The 20,048-nt window shown below is 42.9% G+C and overlaps 1 protein-coding gene across 1 annotated transcript; it reads left to right on the top strand.

The window, feature by feature from the left end:
• Window positions 1-902: 902 nt before the first annotated feature.
• myo7ba (myosin VIIBa) lies at window positions 903-18,919 on the top strand (the record flags this gene model as incomplete). Its single annotated transcript, XM_084011465.1, has 45 exons — window positions 903-1,013; window positions 1,733-1,917; window positions 2,616-2,737; window positions 2,846-2,988; window positions 3,082-3,195; window positions 3,334-3,487; window positions 3,571-3,647; window positions 3,728-3,847; window positions 4,139-4,278; window positions 4,388-4,598; window positions 4,680-4,815; window positions 4,898-5,067; window positions 5,170-5,310; window positions 5,399-5,557; window positions 5,645-5,737; window positions 6,205-6,299; window positions 6,385-6,469; window positions 6,561-6,779; window positions 7,489-7,698; window positions 7,775-7,996; window positions 8,080-8,244; window positions 8,330-8,626; window positions 8,703-8,863; window positions 8,951-9,077; window positions 9,172-9,291; window positions 9,835-10,008; window positions 10,476-10,703; window positions 10,793-10,960; window positions 11,042-11,159; window positions 12,678-12,804; window positions 12,899-13,065; window positions 13,148-13,329; window positions 13,426-13,547; window positions 13,635-13,789; window positions 14,818-14,971; window positions 15,226-15,381; window positions 15,989-16,094; window positions 16,180-16,293; window positions 16,404-16,491; window positions 16,573-16,682; window positions 16,983-17,168; window positions 18,135-18,251; window positions 18,410-18,493; window positions 18,582-18,701; window positions 18,794-18,919. The coding sequence occupies 45 exons, from the start codon at window positions 903-905 to the stop codon at window positions 18,887-18,889; spliced, it is 6,549 nt and encodes a 2,182-aa protein (XP_083867591.1). The 3' UTR covers window positions 18,890-18,919.
• Window positions 18,920-20,048: the final 1,129 nt, after the last annotated feature.

Raw genomic sequence — 20,048 nt, 5'->3', positions numbered from 1 at the left:
ATTTTTCAGAATCAGAATTGGCTTTAATGGCCAAATAAGTGTGAACAAGGAACAGGTACAAGGAGTTTGACCCTCAATATACAAACACAGAAATGGACATACAGCTAAAAAACAAGGCTATTATTGGTTGAAATTAGTTGGTACTTGCTCTTGTAAGCAAGTTTTTCATGACAAAAGAAATATTCGATTTTGAGAGAAAAATACAAAGAAATGTATGTTTTGTAATTTGTTCAGGGACGTGATCTAAAAGGGTTTAATTTCAGCTGGACTTTAAAGTGGCCAGTCAAAATGAAAAGGACACCAAAACAACCTCATAATTTCTATATTTTTTATAGTTAGCCTATTTAAATGCCATCTACAGTATGTTGCTATAAATGAGTTGAGAATGTCCTATGGTCCACACTGTTAAAGCCTACCGAGGTGTACTGAGTAGACCTAACTGACAGTAACATTAGTTTGGTAGCTGAAACATTTAATTGCAATTACTGTAACTGGGCTGAATCTGAATTAAAATGTTCAAATTTTTCTTGACAGGCTTCATCTGGGTTTCTGCCATGCTGCATTTGAGTAAGGTAAGAACCAGTGTTTCTGTAATACATACCCATAATCCTAAAATTCATGATGCCCAGATAACCATTTTCATTACAACTTCCCCAACTAGGGGGATTTTGTGTGGGTGGAGTCTGGTGTCGGGGTGCCAATCGGCGCCGAGGTCACGGTGACTGACACGGGACAGCTTCAGCTGGTCGATGATGAAGGAAAGGTACAAAACCACACGAGAATTCGCCTGTTGTTTCAGGTCCAGAACAATGAGTGCAACCCTGCTATATAATGTCCACTCTGTCATAACATACACACAGGAGCACAAGATCAACAAGAAGACGGAGGGCGCCATCCGGCCCATGCACCCCACCTCTGTGAAGGGCGTGGATGACATGATAAGGCTCGGTGATCTCAATGAGGCGGGGCTCCTCAGGAACCTCCTGGTGCGACAAAAAGAAGGCATCATCTATGTAGGTTTCTATTCCTAGGATTCACTCTGAACCAGGGCTGCCGTGGGGGGGTGAGGACGATTCCAAGGGCCCAGCACTGACAGGGCACCCTAGATGGCTGGTGGCCGGTTTAGGTCGGAGGGAGGGAAGCCCAATACTATATTCTTTCATATAGCCCAAAATCACTAGCACCGCTGCTGCTCTGAACCACTGAGTTTTACGATGTCCATAATCTGCTGTGGAAAGGCTTACTCGTCCATGTCCTCACTCGCTGGCTTTCTATCTACTTAGACTTTGTCCCTTAGTTAATCACAGTGCTGTTTGTCTCCATAGAGACGAATGAGCCTCTGTTCAAAGAGAGCGTCCCACTGTTTCTATGTCAGCAAAGCTCAGCAGTGTGTGTTCAATTATGAATCAGGCCATTTTGTTGTATAAAAATACTATGAATGCTGGCGGCCAAATTGACCATGGCAGAGATGCCTTTGTGTTGAACTCGCTTTTTATGAGATAAACCAAAGTGTTTAACACGGCTTTTCATGATCATAATCCATCCATGAACTTGAGATCAAATGAATCATATCGGCGACACGCATATCGTGCATTGCAGCCATAATCAGACGGGGTCATTGGTTTCAGTGGCTTTGTGATTTGCCTCCACCACAATCACTTGTTTATGGTCATGTGTCACATTCCTCCAGCGTGCTACTGTATGATGGTTAACCCCCCCTCTCTGTTGTAAGACGTACACAGGCTCCATTCTGGTGGCGGTCAACCCTTACCACCTGCTGCCCATCTACACCACCGAGCAAGTGCACATGTACACAGACCGACGGCTGGGGGAACTGCCGCCGCACGTCTTCGCCATCGCAGACAGCTGCTTTTTCAACATGCGCCGCAACCAAAAGAGCCAGTGCTGTGTGATCAGGTCTGCTTTTGTCTGAGGCTGATGGCAGATTATTGTTTAGACTGTGTCAAATGATTGATTCATTTAATCCTTTAACTAAACAGGGCAACTCACTGATGATCTATTCTTGCTACAGGGTTTTTTTCACAGTAATAAACAAAGTATATATAAAGTAATAAGTGTGAGAAATAATCGTTAAACAAAAGACAACACCATAAAGATGAAAAGTTTGGTAAAATATTAATAAGTCAAAGTAAACTGAATACCTTTTTTGGACAACTATAAGATATCACCATGGTCCAGGATTGGAGGAAATGTAGATTTAACCACAAAAAACGTATTTTGTATTCACTAAAAACGATTTTGTGTTAAGGTAAATGGGCATTTTTAATTTATTTATTTAAAGAAAAAAAACATGATTTTTAAATGTTCTTATTTTAAACAAATGTCAGTTGTTGGAGGCTCCATGTTATGAATGAGAAATGGACTATTAAGTGCATATATTGTCATCTGGATCCATATGAAATCAACAATAAGCGCACAGGCCTCGGTTATTAATATAGCATGTGAAAATAACGGGACCTAAAACTAAACCTTGTGGAACCCCTTTTTCAATGTTGAGAAGTTTTAAACTACATTGGAAGGGATTTGAAACAGAGATGTATGTAGGAAACAGATAAGAGTCTCTACCCATGCTTACTTGTTTATTTCCCCACCAGTGGAGAGTCAGGAGCAGGGAAAACCGAGAGCACCAAGCTCATGCTGCAGTTCCTGGCTTCAGTGAGCGGCCAGCACTCCTGGATCGAGCAGCAAATTCTTGAAGCAAACCCTATCTTGGAGGGTATGAGCAAAACACCAACATAAAGTTATAGATCAGTCTTCATAATCATCTGAATCCCTCCTTTCCACTTCATCTGCCATGTTATACTTTGTGTTTTTGTCGTCCCAGCCTTTGGTAATGCCAAAACCATTCGTAATGATAACTCCAGTCGTTTTGGGAAGTACATTGACATCAACTTCACCAAGGATGGGGCCATTGAAGGGGCCCGCATTGATCAGTACCTGCTGGAGAAGTCCCGAGTTTGTCGTCAGGTGGGGAGATCATTTGGTCTTATATTAGCAAATGCGGTAACATGGTAGAAGTCAAATCTTTACGTGGTAAAGATCATGTGCTGGGATGTGCAGGCGCCTGAGGAGAGAAACTACCACATCTTTTACTACATGCTGACGGGCATGCCGGCCGAGCAGAAGAAGATCCTTTCCCTCGGGAACGCTTCTGACTACAACTATCTGATCATGGTAATTCAATAATTCCCCAAACTGAAACTAGAATATAACTCTGTCTTTATTGATGGACTTTGAAGATAAATCGACTGTGAATCAGGGAAAACTTCAAGAGTTCACATTAAGCTTTACACCTTGTGATCGCATCACCAGGGAAAGTGCACCAGCTGTGAAGGACGCGATGATGTGAAGGAATACGCCCACTTCCGTTCAGCTCTGAAGATCCTCATGTTCACAGAGAATGACGCCTGGGAAATCTCCAAATTGCTCGCTGCAATCCTTCACCTGGGCAATGTGGACTTCAAGGGTGAGGACAGCAGCATACCATGGGATACATGTACTGTACATGTGTCTTTTGAGCCACAACACATTTGTCTTGCCTAATTTCAGGTACCATACTAAACAACCTAGAGGGCTGTGACATCCTCACATCAAACAATTTCAACACAGCCAGCCAACTATTGGAGGTATGTGAAGTTTTTTTTTCATATAAATGCAATTAAATGGAGCGGAGACCCGTCTGACTGTGTTTGTCCCGTTACCTCAGGTGGATCCCAAAGCGCTGGAGAAGAGTCTAACTCATCGCTCCTTCATGACAGCCAGAGAGAGTGTTTCCAAACCTCTGACCTCTGCCCAGGCTGTGGATGGCAGGGACGCCTTTGTAAAGGTAACAGTCTTTGTTTTCAACGGGCAAAAATGTATTTTAGAAGTTAATCAGCTCATTTTAACATACTGTAAAAATAATAATGATAATTATTAATTGAGGATTTATCTTCTTACACCATTTTTTAACTGATATACCACAAGGAGGTCACGGATAAAATTATATAAAATCTGGCAACGAATGAATCATGACTAAAAACGGAGAAGAAACCTGAAAGCTATGGAGAGAGACGTTATGAATGGAGTCATTTGACATAGTGTGGAAGTAATAACATGAGTGTCCTTATTTGTCAAGGCTATTTATGGAAGGCTTTTCCTTTGGGTCGTGGACAAAATCAACGCTGCCGTTAACAAATCATCAGAGGATTCCAAGGAGGTCCGACAGTCAATAGGCTTGCTTGACATCTTTGGCTTTGAGAACTTCAAGAAAAACAGGTTGGCGTTCACAACAACTCTCATGACATCAGAGCCTTATTGCTGCCGGACACATTGTTAATTGGCATGTTGACCAAAGTCCACTTTCTTCCGTCATGTGCTGTTGCAGCTTTGAGCAGCTGTGCATCAACTATGCCAACGAGCAATTGCAGCAGTTCTTCGTCAAGCATGTGTTCAAGCTGGAGCAGGACGAGTACGCCCGGGAAAACATTGTTTGGAAGCACATTGACTACAAAGACAACCAAGGCACCCTGGACGTATTGGCAGGCAAACCTCTGAACATGCTGGCGCTTATTGATGAAGAGAGCAACTTCCCCAAGGTCGACATCCTCCTCGCACCTCGTCAAGTTTAATGTAACAAAGCAAAGCGGGTCTCACTCTCCTGTTATGTTGCTTTCCAGGGAACGGATGCCACCCTGCTGCAAAAGCTAAATCAAGTCCATGGGAAAGGGAACATCTACGTCCCCCCCAAGAACAACTATGAGACTCAGTTTGGAATCAAACATTTTGCTGGAGAGGTCTACTATGATTCAAAAGGTATGTTTTTGGCTTTACAAGCAGCAAATCATTCTCATGCAAGTCTTGTGTGGTGTCCTTATCGCATCGGTCTTGTTTTTAGGGTTCCTCGAGAAAAACCGCGATGCCGTCAGCTCAGACCTGATCCAGCTGGTGGAGACCTCCACCAATAAACTCCTCAAACAGGCGTTTCACAACGTGCTGCCCTCCAGTACCATGAAGAACAGCGTCAACCCCAGGATGATCATCACCACGGCCAACAACAGCCTCCGGGTCAGCGCAGCCTTTAGCTTCAGCATCAGACGCAGATATAATCAGTTGGAAATGAATGAATACCGTTGTTCTATGGAGTAACGTATTGTTTGTGTCAAACAGCAAGCGAGTGATGGCAAGAAGCGAGCGCCAACTCTGACCGGCCAATTCCGTCAGTCTCTGGACTCGCTGATGAAAACACTAACTGTGTGCCAGCCCTATTTCATACGCTGCATTAAACCCAATGACTTCAAGAAGCCGATGGTGAGGGAAAACATCTGCATTCACTCTAACCCAAATAAAACGTATTGAAATCTGTACCTAAAATTAAATAAACCCCCCCGTGTGTCAGCTGTTCGACAGAGAGCTGTGCTTGCGTCAGCTCCGTTACTCTGGAATGATGGAGACCATCAGGATCCGGAGAGCTGGATATCCCGTACGCTACACGTTCGATGAGTTTCTACACCGCTACCGGGTCCTTCTGAAAACCTCCCGCTGTAACCCCAAAACAGTGAGTTGGAGGTGTTCACATGATCATTTTGATGAAGACATCCTCACACCTTTCCCCTGGCTGTGAGTCTTCTTTTTGCTCCAACAGGAAAGTAAAGAGAAATGCTGTGAAAGCATTTGTGAGTCTGTGCTTGCTGGAGAGGGCGACTGGAAGACTGGCAAGACCAAGATTTTCCTCAAGGTGCCGGCCGACATTTTGATGTACAGTCTGTTGTAGTGATGAATATAGTTGGAGGCATTTTTTTAAGCAACTGAATAGCTAATGTTGAAGTGATGATATCATGGAACTTGTTATATTTAAATAATCTAGTTTGCAAATCTATATGAATTTGTCTGCTTTTTCCAAGTTAATTACAAGTTCAGTAATTAAGTAAAGGCGATTTTTAAACTTTTTTTTATTTTCAAAATCCGGGGATGGCAATGTGTCTGTCTGTCTGTCTGTTGTCGGTTGGTCAGTGAGTCCACATAACACTGTGAGAATGTTAGCATGGGGCTGTTAGCATTTAGCTCATGGCAACGCTGTGTGTAGCTACAGCCTAACAAACCACATTATTTGGTGAATTGGTACATTTCTCTAAGTAGGTATTCAGCTGCATATAATATTTAAGTCAGGAGTGAATATTTACACCAAAACAATTCTTCTCTCAGGACTACCATGACACCATGCTGGAACTGGAGCGGATGAAAGAACTAAATGCGAAAGCACTTCTGATCCAGAAAGTCCTGAGAGGCTACAAATACAGGTATGGGACAAAAGCTGTAACATGAGCTGCTTTTTCTTTTTGGTTCTTGTGACTTCATGAGTGTTTGACTGCCGCCCTTTTAAAGGAGACAGTTCCTGAGGAAAAAGGCAGCTGCTCTTGTCATTCAGAAAAACTGGAGAGGACACAAAGGCAGAAAGCTGTACAGAGTGGTGAGTCTCTGTTTAATGAATCAGTATTTAACAAAGTGAAAATATAGGCCTGATATGCAATCAACTCCTTCAATATGTATCGTAATTCTAGGTCCAGCTGGGCTTTGCGAGGCTGCAGGCGCAGGTTCGTTCTCGTCAGCTCCACTTCCAGTACAAGAAGAAGCGGCAGGCAGTCGTCGTGCTGCAGGCCTGGACCAGAGGATACCTGGCCAGGAAGGAATGGAGGCGCAAGAGACAGGCTGTGATCCTCCTGCAGGCATGCACCAGGGGCCGGCTGGCCAGAAAGGCTGTCAACAAGATAAAAACAGATGTGAGTCTTGAAGAACCCTCTCTGGGTGACAAGTGTAAAAGAAGGTTAAAGTCCTTGTCGGTTTTATCTGGCACAGCAGTGGGAGCCAAACCTTTTTGGTCTGACGTACTTTCTCATTCCTATCAGATGAATCCAAGTTCCAAATGTCCAGTTCTTCTAGCCAACCATTTAACAATGTATTACTATGAGCTAACATTATAACCAATCATCTATTACGAGTCTCTAACAATTTCAACCATGTATCCATTCATTTATCTAGCTATTTCAAATGTTTATCCTCTCTTACCTAACTATTTTATATTAGCTTTAGCGTTTTACTTTTCGCTAAGTATTTTGACTTCTCTGCTAACTTGCTATCTATGTAGTCTCCATGCACTCAGGATGATGGCGGTGCTTGTACTGTGAAGTTACCTGTTGTAGCTGCTGGAGGCTTACTGGGGTTATTGTGGTGATGAATTTACTAAATGTCAGGTTCACACCAATTCAGATCTATATTCGGTTGGTTATTTTCCTCCTTAACACACATATGTGGGTATGTTTCTATCATAAAGCAGTTTTAAGTGCAACTATTTATTTAATCACCATTTATTCCAAGCCACTGCTTTGGTATTTGGGTTGCATCGTTAATTAGGTAGTAAAAGACATTTTTGCAGGCAGTTGATGTTCAGGATGTTGCTTTTCTCCTGATCTTCCTTCGTGTCCTGTGCAGATATACCTCTCTGCTAAAGAGAAAGAAGAAGAGCGGCGCATCATTTTGGAGAGACAGAAACATTTGGAGGAAGTGCTGAGGAGGAAGAAAGAGATGGAGGCCAAAGCTCAGACTCAGTCCATCACAGACCAGGAGATGGTGGACAGCATCTTTGACTTCCTGCCCGTTACGGTCGGAGGACAGGAGGGCCAAGCCCCTGTGGGATTTGAGGTTTGGGAACCCACAGCTTTGCACATTTTTGTATCCCTTGTCGAGTCGCTCACTTCACGTTGGTATCTTTTTTCAGAAGTTTGAAAGGAAAGGGACGATCACTGAGGAGATCGACATCGACGACCTCCCCATGGAGGAAGATCTTCCCAAAGAAGAGGATGATGATGATGATGACCTGGATGAGTACTCCTTCTACAAATTTGCCTCCATGTACTTCCAGGGTGCAGCCACCCACACCCACATCCGCCAGAGGCTTCGGCAGCCTCTGCTGTACCACGAGGATGAAGGAGACGTCCTGGTGCTTCTCTTTGACCATTTCTCATTTCAGTTGTTGAGGAACGTCTGTTTGTTTCATTAACATACCTTGGTGTTTCTGGCCAGGCTTCTCTGACAGTGTGGTGGATCATCCTGAGGTTCATGGGAGACCTCCCTGATCCAAAGAAGCAGGTCCGGGTCCAGGGAGTCTCCACACAGGAACGCTTACTGCCGCAGGAGCTGATCTCCAGAAAGGACAGACGTCTCAGCCACATGGTTGGCCTGGATCAGGTAAATATATCATTGAATACTGTCTGATTTAGTAGATTAACATTAATCTGTCATAGATTTCATAAATCATTTCTGACTTTTTTAGAGGGTGCTAAGGAATAAAAAAGAAAGGAAGGCCTCAACAGCACCCGAGGAGCCGACACAAACCAGAAAGTCCTCCATTTTCACAGACCTTCTGACAAAAAACAGGAAGGCTTCTGCTGTTCCCAATGATCCAGCAAACCTGAAGGTATACACCGTGCCAGAAGGGAGCCCTCGAGCGAGGAAGGGCTCCACGTTCACTGACCTACTGTCCAGAAACAGAAAACCATCAGCTGTTCAAGAAAATGCAATCCCAAGATCCGTTTCAGGCTTCAGGAAACCGTCCATCATCATGGAGGAGGTGAGGTCGACACCTAGAGAAGATTTTCACCTGCTGTTCTCTTTAACATATTGATGTGTGTTTTTTTTTCTTGCAGTCAGATGATCTGACTGAAGTGTCCAAGCCTCCCGCCCTGCAAACCGTGAATGAGGACAGTGACGTCATGGAGGAAGAAGGGCCCACCTTGGAACGGCCGCTCTCAGCACTCGAAAAACTCCACATCATTGTGGGATACGCCATCGTCAGACCTGACCTCCGGTAACGGAAGCTCCGTTTAAAAAGATCACATACCGTACATTTAAACAACTTTTTAGTTAATACAGTTTTTGTGTGTTGTCTGTCCAGGGATGAAATTTACTGTCAGATCTGCAAGCAGCTTCAAGATAACAACAATCGCAACAGCTACTTCCGTGGCTGGATCCTGCTGTCCCTCTGTCTTGGCATCTTCCCTCCAAGTGATCGCTTTATACGGGTAAGTTAAACGGCTGCGTTGGCTGCTCCAGTCTAAACAATGTGCAGAATGTGATGATCTTTTACACATATCTTCTGATCTTTTTTCTTGGCAGTATCTGCAAAGCTTCATCCGTTTTGCTCCAGGAGGCTACGCTTCCTACTGTGCTGAAAGGCTGCGGCGCACAGTACTGAATGGTGTGAGAGGGGAGCCTCCAGCCTGGCTGGAGCTGCAGGTACTCACGCCCATATAAGATGCTCCTGTAAATGTTTCAAATGGATGCATATGCATTGTCCCTAGAGAATTTGATGAATAATTTAAAAAAGTTCACAGTTCACAAATCAAGAAAAACACATTCTTTCATTTGGTAGTTTGCCAAATGGAACGTTTTAGCTTAATCTGTCCTGGTTTTGAGGTTTCTTCAGTGCATGTTTACCGACTGAGAAAGCAGAAATGCTCAGTCAAAGATCCTCTGCTCTGTGGGTCTGCTGGTCCATGTTGTCTTTTCCAGTTTATCTTCAGGATCCTGAAGAAGGTCTGCAGCACACTTCAGTCCATGAGGAGTAAACCCTTATGCAAAATAACTCACACTGAGACTCTCGGGGTTGGCGTCAGCAACAAAAACTGAGTTTTGTTTCTGTCAAAAAGGCTTTTTACATATTTTTTTATTACAGCTCAACTTTCAGTGAGCACATCGTTGTTGTTTTTTTATCTTGAGTGAGCTGCACAATAGATCTCATTACTATTTCTTCAACGTGATCTTTGTTTTCTGTGCCAGGCAACCAAGACAAAAAAGCCCATGATTGTGTCCGTGATGCTGATGGATGGACGCTCCATTAACCTGCCTGTCGACTCAGCATCTACCTCCAAAGAGATCTGCCAGCTCCTCTCTAGCAAAGTCAACCTTAAAGACACCTTTGGCTTTTCTGTCTACGTCGCCTTGTATGAAAAGGTACGCCGTTAAATTCTCTCGGTGTATATGTTCCTGTAGCACAGTCGGTGATGATCTGCTCTTTCTCACACAGACTCTTTAGAACAGTCCCATCCATATTATTTCTGCCTTTTAAGAAGGGAAAACTCAGTGTGCACTATACGCTATGGCGATAGTAGCTAAACAAATATTAAAAATGTATTTTAAAATGTGATTTTTGCAAAAACCATAACCACTAAACACTTGCAAAGCTCAGTACATTTCATACATAGTAAAACGTGTAATAAAGCAATGCAGAAAAGATCAGGTTGCTGAGGCAAGAGTGAGTCATGAATGGATTAAAATTGTAAATTATGTTTCTGAGCTTTTGTTCACACACATCTTGATTTTTTAAGACTTTATATGAAGAAAGAATCTATGGACACGTCCTGTTTTAGTGACTTTAGAATATCTAGATCTGGTAACTTGAAGCGTTGACCTGTTTGAAGGTGTGGGCTCTGGGCAGCGGCCGGGAGCACGTGATGGATGCCATCTCCCAGTGTGAGCAGGAGGTGAAGAGGAGGGGAGGGCAGGAACAGCACGCTCCCTGGCGTCTCTTCTTCCGCAAGGAGGTCTTTACCCCCTGGCACCACTGCAAAGAGGACAAGATCAGCACAGACCTCATCTACAGACAGGTCATCCACGGGCTGAAGTTCGGAGAGTACCAGAGTGAAAAGGTTGGGCTCCTGTGTGGAGGATTATCTTCTTCATGCTGTATTCTCACATATAAATTTGACATTTATTCCCCCACATTTCACTTTCACAGGAGGATGATTTAGTTCAGCTCGCTGCAAAGCATTTATATATCCAGCATGGCTCAGACAGCAGCCCGGAACATGTGAAGGAGGCTGTTCAGGACTGCATCAACAGTTCTCTGCTGGAGGCCAAGTCAGAGGGCAAATGGGTGCAGATGGTCAGCACTGCTCATGCTGAGGTCAGTATCACCACGGTGCTGCACAGAGAAAGATGCCTTGACAACGGCCTTGAGTTGAAGTTTTTCTCAAAACCACACCAGGGTCCATATCTGAGTTCAAAACAGAAGGCAGATTCAGTGAAGGCAGAGATGGTGGACTTCACCAGAGAGAAGTGGCCCATGTTCTTCTCTCGCTTCTTTGAAGTGGTCAAAGTGTCAGGTAGGTGTCCTGCCTCTCTGTTCTTATGTATTTCAATATTTTGAAGTTATTAATTATGTATAATTATGATAATTTCATACATTTAAATTTGCTAGTCTTTATAAAATATACGGCTATGGATGACAAGACAATGTGATTTTGAGCTGAATTAGAAATCTTTAAAACTTGGAAGCAGACGGCATCATGCTCTCCATGATTATAAATTAGTCATAAGTACATTTACAATGATTGATTACTTTAGATGGAGAATTTATTGTAGAATGAGGATTTATCTAAATTGTAAATTCACTAGTATGCACTATCTCTGTCATAAAAACATAACATCATAAAATGTGGGATGGTTTTCCTTCCTCAAATATGGAAATGGATTTTCTCTGTTCATGACTGATGACAAATAAGTGAAAAAATGAAGTAACTAAAAACAAATTCAGGATGACTCAGGCGAAATGCCACATGGATTGTATTGATTAGTATTTGTACCACAGCAGAACATAAAACATGTACTGTAGTATGACATTTCTACACTGTCCTCTGGAATAAAGAGAAAAACTCTCTTAATGATGAGCAGTGAAGCTGCTTTTTCTTAAGCAGTCCCCGTTGTTGCTGCTTCTTGTTTGTATGTATGTCACACTGGAATATACAAGGATATTTATAAATGCACGACCCCACTGGGGTTAAGACTCAAGCAAAGTAGTTGATTAAGAGTGAATAAGTGGGTCAAGAACGACACGTCTTCCTTGGATTTAGATAAAACTTGCCCCTATGGGTTAGCATTGGAGCGAGTCTGGAAGGCTGCCAGGCAGGTACAGATCTCAGGCTAGGCAACGTCAATTTTTGTCTGGTTTTTTGCTTCTAATAAGGCGGGATGACCCTAGGGACAACGAAAATGGGGTCAAAAATGACCGGATTTCTCCTTTAAGCTGCTTTTGAACGACCAGTCAGTGCTGTGTAATGAGAATGAGCTCTGACTCACTGACACAGTCGCTATTGAACTCAACAGATCAAAGTGAATCATTGTGGTAACATGCAGTCGACATCAAAGTTATTGAACAGGCCTCCATGATACAACGTAACTAATGGAGTTTCCCTGGTTGTCTCTGAAATGACTCACTCAGTCGATCATTCCTCCCACTCACAATCCAGGCTTTCTATGTAGAGGACTATATATAGGACTATGTAGAGGACTATGTAGAGGACTAGAGGACATATTTTTTTGTAATGTATACATATTATAGCTCATTTGTTTTCATTTATGGTCCTGGAAGAGAAGAACAATTTGAGCTTTTCTTTGGTTATGACTTCGAGTTTTCCCCCTCTATCTCCCTTCTATAATTGAATTATCAATTTAATCATGAAAATAGATGATCAATCACTTATGAAAGTAATGTTTAGTTTCATCAAGTAAACGCTGTGGTTTGATGAGTCTCTACTGCTGAACTCATTAATGCTCTTTCCTTCAGGGTCACTGCAATAAATCAAGCAACACTTTCTTTCCCCTTCCATGGTTTTATTTTTAAGGTCCTCCGCTGCAAAAGAACAAGTTCATCGTGGCCATAAACTGGACCGGCATCACTTTCCTGGACGAGAGGGAGAAGAGGCTGCTGCAGCTCTCCTTCCCTGAAGTCACCGGCGTCCACACCGTGAGGTAGAGACACGGAGGAGGACGGGGGAGCAGTGTAGTGTTCACAATACGGAATAGTCCACTAAAGCAGAGTGGTGGTTCTTGTGTTCTGACCCAGGGAGGGTAAACCGTCCGGCCAGATGCTGAGCCTGCTGACGCTGAAAGGAGACTTCACTCTGAGCGGAGGCACCGCTGAGGACATGGCGGAGCTGCTTACGATGTTCCTAAGCGGACTGAGAGAGAGATCTCTGTACGCTGTGACCCTGAGCGAAGCCAACCAAGCAGGTCAGAGGGCTCCCTTATATGGTCACAGCTGATTTCTCTCTTTCAGGAACTGATTTCTGCATTAACTTCCATTCCTCAACAGATGACCCCACATTGCTGAGCTTCAAGAAGGGAGAGCTCATTATAATAATCAAAGATGATGAGTTTTCTCAGCAACGGGGCTGGATAAAGGGCCAAAATGAGAGCACAAAACAAACGGGAGCCATCCCCACCGAGGCCATCTTAATCCTGCCAACGCTCAGCAAACCCACCAATGAGGTCATGGTATGGAGACGTTGATGACTCATCCTTCTCAGAGGAGTTGTTGGGCTCAGGACCTGTAGAGTGTGTATGTATGGAAATGTGCTTTCTTTGTTGCAGAGCCTGCTCAACCTGTCTCCCAACCAGAGGAAGAGCATCATACAGGCAAACCAGAAGGAAACAGGAACGCTGCAGAGATTAGCTCCTGTCACACTAAGAGAATTCTCCCTGGAGTACTTCAGGTATCTGGAAGCGCCCTCTCTTTTTCTCCAGCAGGTTAACGCTCACTTGAACAGCACTGACAGCATCTTGTTTCCTTGATCCCACAGGCAGCCGACCAACGATGTGAACCGCCAGGTGATGTCCAGGAACGCTGCGCCTGAGAGGCTGTGGGCCAACTCCAGAGAGCCAATCAGACAGCCCCTCCTCAAGAAACTGGTGGGCAACCCAGAGCTCAGCCACAAAGCCTGTCTGGCATTCACTGATATCCTCTTCACCCCAGAGTCATCAGAAAGGGGTAGATGGTGTAAATGCTGGATGCATGAATGTTTCATGTATTGTTATTCTTCCGCCTGCTTCTTTCATCATCTAATTTCTTTCCATATTAATCATGTAGAAACTTTGTTCAAACATCAAAACGTTCAGCTCAATAAGCACATGTGTGGTCTAACTTTTCTCATTCATACCTTTAAAACTTTCAGAAATAATCAATGTTTTCCACACATTGTTCCCATTCAAGTGCATTCCCATACATTGACGTAGCAACTCCATTCAAACTTTAGCGCGTCCCACACCTTTCGTTCATTCAGGCTGTTATTCAACATACAAACTTTTTAAGGTCTTAAACTTTAGTTGAAGCTGAAAGGCCTTCTTAACATTGGTGTGTATTGGACATTCAGAGCGGAGCGGAGAGGAGCTTTAAACACTTTCATGATACTTTTTAACTCTGTTTTTCTCTAATACATAATTTCAGGTCAAAGTGTAGAGAATCTCTTGTTAACTGACACACAAAAAAAAACAGCACATATTTTGACTTCTTCACTTTCTTGCACTTTTAAACCTGCAATTCAGCATAGCATCAGATTTTCAGCCTCCAGCATTCACATGGCAGTTTCATTCTACATCTTTAATTATTTTTTTTTTATGAGGGCACAATGAGCACATGGGTTGAACCCAAGAATGTAATATTAGCCTATTTCAGGAGTGTCGTTTTCTGGACACCTGAGCTAGCAAAGGGCTACCTGAGCTAGCAAAGGGCTTCTCCATAGCCAATACAGCCAACATCACCAAACATGTTAGCCAATGACTAGACATGCCAAAGAAAGACATTTGACATGGCTAAGTAAAGTAATTAATATAGCAAAGATAACTAGTTAGCTAATCTTATTAGCTTGTTAAGCTAACAGCCTAACTTATCAAACAAGAAAAGATTCTATCGATAGCATCACCAGCCAATGATATGTTCAAAGTGTATGAAACCAGCATGTCTGTTCCTCCTTGACCGTTGTGCACCGATCCTGAAGTATATGGGAGATTACCCCACCAAGCAGATGCAGAGTGCTCTCGAGCTCACCGACCAGATCTTCAGCCCCGCCACTCAAAATGAGGAGCTCAGGGATGAGATCTACTGCCAGATCATGAAGCAGATGAGCAGCAATAACAACAAGTACTGTTATACTCACTTTTTCTCCATCGCTTTAGTAATGAAAGAAAATAAACGGCTAAGTCTAATTAATTGAAGTATATAGACTATTCAGACTGGAGGAAGTACAATGTGTGAAAACATAAGATACATTTGCCATTTTTCCAGAAGAGGAACTGAAGGGCAACCTCCCCGCTTCCATGTTTCAGTGTACAAAAAAGCTGTTTTAATACAAACCATGTCATCATGTGCTTCATTTGATCTGTCCTGTCACCCAGGCTCAGCATGGAGCAGGGCTGGCAGCTCATGTGGCTCTGCTGCGGCCTGTTTCCTCCCAGCCAGTCTCTTCTCAAGCACACTCAGCGTTTTCTTGAGTCACGCCGCCGAGAGCCCCTCGCCTCCGACTGCCTGCAGCGTCTGCAGAGCTCCCTGAGGTTAGCCCAACACGCCGCCGCAAACGTCACAAACGTCACAAACACACAGCACCGTGTTTCCCACCACCGCTGTTTCACACCACCGCTGTTTCACAGAAGGGTGTGTGAAGAGTGCGTCATGAGGGTGTGTGCCAACAGCAGCAGGTTGATTTGTAGAGCAGCTAATGCCGAAAACAAGAAAAACACTCCACACTCTGGTTAGCAGCTGACATGACAGCCAACGTGAAAAAGGGAAAGTCACGCTGTGGCACCTTTTTAACCTTTAATGAGGTTAATCTCACTCTACAGACCAAACAAATATAACTGAAACATATGGACTTCGTATTTAAAATTCCTTGAGTTGTGCAGTTTAAAGCAGAACTTGCTTGCAGCGATGCTGATGTCGACTTGTGAAGGAGTTGCATCACCTTCACAATGACATGGGCACACTCTGCATTTGCATGTCCTCCTCTAGAAAAATACATTTGATTAACTTTCAGTGTGATTTCCATAATGACAACAGGCTGCAAGAGACTTTGCACATGTGGCGCATGGTGTTGCATTGTGGTTATCTGCACTGGATCTGTGGCAGAGTGTCAAAATGAAATGAATTGCCGTCCTTGTGTAGGATGGAGCCCAGGAAGCTCCCGCCACACCAGGTTGAAGTAGACGCCATCCAACAGAACAGCACCCAAATCTTCCACAAGATCCACTTCCCCAACGACACAGAGGAGGTATCACAGACCTCTTGTTTGTATAAAGTCACAGAAGTCACATATTTCTCCAGCAATACCAGCCATTCCTCTCATCCTTCTTCAGATATTTGAGGTCGCGACCAACACCAAGATCAGGGATCTCATCCGGAACATTACCAACAAGCTCAATCTGGATTCAGCAGAAGGCTTCAGCATTTTTGTCAAAACACAGGACAAGGTGTATATTTTATATGTTTATGTGTGCTGTTTCACAGAGTTCTCAGCCATCTTTCTTGAGCTTCCACTCCGCTGGTTGTAACACAAAGACTGTTATTTGGTTACTTTCAGGTTCTCAGTTTGAACGACACAGACTACGTCTTTGATAGTCTGAGACAAATCACTGACTGGTCCAAGAAATCCAAGAGGATCAAAGAGGGTAAACACATTATCTGACCGAAGTGCCAATAACTCTGAATGTTTTTGTATCAACCTGTAAAACTCTTGGTTGTGCGTTCAGCAGGCGGGCCAGTCGCCGTACCCTACCTTGTGTTCTTCATGAGGAAGTTGTGGTTCAATGTGATCCCTGGCAGAGACACAGAGGCCGATGTTATCTTCCATTTCCCTCAGGTACATTTGAATGATGTGGCTTGTCCGCCCTCCCATTTTCCAGGCGGATTAGTTTTTCCACATGAGATGAAAGCTGAAAACTTTCCATCAACATAATCTTATCTGACATATCAACATGTTAGTATCAACGCTAGTTCCAGACTTCTCCTTCTGGTTTCATTATGACCAGGAGGAACGTTACAGATGAGAGATTGATCTCTTGATGAACAATATTGTCGATATGGCAACTTGGCTTAAAGGTCAAATCTATTGAGAATTCCAACGATAGCAGACTTTATAAGAGGTCTTTCTTCCTTCCAGGAGCTACCAAAGTACCTGAGAGGCTATCATGTTTCCACTAAAGAGGAAATGATCAACCTTGCAGCTCTGCTCTTAAGGATAAAGGTCGGCAATGACAAGAACCAGGTCGTCATGATTCCTAAGATGCTGAAGGAGCTGGTTCCCGCGGACCAACAGAAGGCCATGTCTGAAAATGAGTGGAAGAAGGTATGAGGGGCTTTTCTTTTCACTGGGAAGGGAATCTTGCAATGAAACCATTGCAAGATTCTCTTTAATTAATTCTATACACTTTGTTTTCTTTTTTTCTTGCCTCGACAAGACCAAAAGCAACAGCCTCTTTGATGCTTTGAGTGAACGTTTACACGCGTTCCTCCACAGTCCAAATATGGTCACTTCCTTCACTGGCTGCAAAAATTCCAAGAGGTTGACGGCCAAAATGCCAAACGTTAGGCTTCAAAACTGTAGTCCAAAGCAGTTGGTGAAGTCACCATGACGAGTCAGAGGATCACCACAGTTAATACAATTACAATACATAAGCACCCTACATACAAATACAGTTCAATCAATTCAGTCATCGGGATTCATCCTCTGGAAGAACGACAGGCTGACATCGTTATCCCAAGAGCAACGCAGCTAACATGGCTAAAGCGGTTTCAGTCAACCGTCTCAAACATGTCGTAGATGACGCAAAGTCATTTCCTAAAACAGCTGGCTCGGCACTCGTTTTTAGGAAACAATCAAACAGTAAATGCTTTAATCCATAGTTATTCACATGCAATGGCCCGTTAGCGAACACATCCCTACTCCACTGACGTCCCACGCTGTTTTGCCCATTTTTCCAGCCGCCTTTGAAACGCTGTAGCGACGCAGTCGTCCAGGGCAACAGTGTGGCTCATTGATGTGTTCTTGATAGATTTTGGAAAACAATGGAGCTCTATGGCACAGAGGAATACAATATATCAGGCTCTGAATACACATGCACTTATATGGAGTGTTGCCAGACTTAATCTTTTAATTGCTCAAATGAACAATATCACCATTCTTCCTGTGACAGCATAGCCTGAAGGCTGCGGGGGCGTTGGAAATCATTAACCTCATTAAAAGCAGTGCAAATACTTCCAAAAAACAAGAGCGTTGCATCACACTGTGATATTTATATATTTTTATTTTCAGAGTGTCGGCGCCTCTTTTAGCAAACAAGCTGGTATGACTGTTGAAGAAGCTAAGGTGGCGTTTCTGAAGGTGGTCTGCCGCTGGCCGACGTTCGGCTGTGCATTCTTTGAAGTGAAGGTAAAGGCAGCACAAACATGGTTTTAAGCTAGCTAGTCCATTTGAGTAGGTGGGTGATTGGTTTATACACTCAGGCACACTAACTCTGCTGCAAGCAAATAGTCACGATAACAGTAAGGAAAGGTTTTTCTCATTTGCCTTTCTGACTTTCTTTGCAGCAAACATCAGAACCAGGTTTCCCAGATATTGTGCGTATAGCTGTCAGCAAGCAAGGACTCACCATCATCCACCCTAAAACCAAGGTGAAAAAGAAATGAACTCACCATTGATGGTTCCCTTTGACGTCTTGCTCCTGGTTTTCCAGCATTAACAATTCTTTCTCTTGTAAAGGATGTGCTGGCAAATCACCCATTTAACCGCATCGCTAACTGGTGCAGTGGAAGCACCTACTTTCACATGACCATTGGCAATTTAGTCAAGGGGAGCAAATTCCTGTGTGAAACCTCAATGGTAAGAACAATCATGAGACACTTTAAATGATAAACTGTTAAAGTGTGTTCTTCTCATTTCCTTTCTTTACCCCCGTGTCTTCCTTTTAAAAGGGTTACAAGATGGATGATCTTATAACTTCCTATGTCAACATGTACCTCAAAGAGCAGAAGGCCTCGCAAACCAGGAACCAGCGCTTCGACATGTGAGCCTCAGCTGGAGAGTCACGCAACTTGTGTCTGTCGCTGCAGATTTAAAGCTGCACACTCAACTAGACTCATGTAGTTTCATGCACACAAAGAGGCAGAGCAGGAACAGTTCTGTGTCTTAGAAAGTGCAATCAACTGTATTTGTGCACAGTAAAAAAAAAAAGATTTATTGCATAAAAGATAGTTGTTGTAGATTTGTATTTAAAGATTATGTTTCTGTGGCTTGTGTTCAAAGCGTAATCCTGCTTTAAAGAACTCACATTCAAGACAATTCTAATACTCTGCACATAATCTCCAGCCCAGAAAATAGTCTTAGTGGCAAAATACGTGGTTTATGATCAACAAATATAAACAAGGTTATTAATGTGTATAACAATTTGAGGTTTCCCTGATATGTTTCTTCCTATCCATAAATACCACCCAAGTGTAATAAATATAAAACAAATGTATAAATACACAGAACCGTACGTTAATAAATGCCAGCATTCTACATTATGTCCAACTTCAATTTATTAATCCTATAATGTTTTATTTCAAAATACTTTCCATGTGCATTTATCAGTGTCTAAAAGTATGACTTAAACATAGAATCTGCATCTGATGAACAGAATTCTGTTTAGACATTTATATGCACAGGAAACATCGTATTTATTTATTTTAAGTTTGGTGGTATTTGTGGATAGAAAATGAATCTGTGAAATCCTTGTTTTTATTTGAAGTCACTACTCAGAGAAGTCAAAAGTACAGACATTCTATACTCAGGTAGAAGTACACTACTCTGTTAAATGTAGAAGTACTGCTTCAACATCTTTACTTTGAATTTTACTTAAATATAAAGTAAAAAATATCCCTATGAAGGATGTTTTTACTGGCTGTTTAACTGAAGCTCACTTCATAATAAGAAAAATAATAATCTATAATTCAAATGCATTACAATTTAAGTAACACAACTGTTTTGAAAATGTAATCAGTAGAAAGTACAGCTATTTGTTATAAAATGTAGGGAGTAAAAGTAAAAAGTTGTCAGAAAAATAAAAAGTACAGATACATGAATATTCTACTGAAGTACAGTAACAAAGTATTTGTACTGTACTTCACCTCTGCTACTCCTGAGATGTATTCCTCTCCATATTAACCTGCCCAGTGGAGTTATGTCTGT

The sequence above is a fragment of the Eutrigla gurnardus genome (assembly GCF_963514095.1).
Source record: "Eutrigla gurnardus genome assembly, chromosome: 6".
Classification (NCBI taxonomy): domain Eukaryota; kingdom Metazoa; phylum Chordata; class Actinopteri; order Perciformes; family Triglidae; genus Eutrigla; species Eutrigla gurnardus.
Note: the sequence above shows the minus strand (reverse complement) of the source record. Positions and strands in the feature narration are given on the sequence as shown.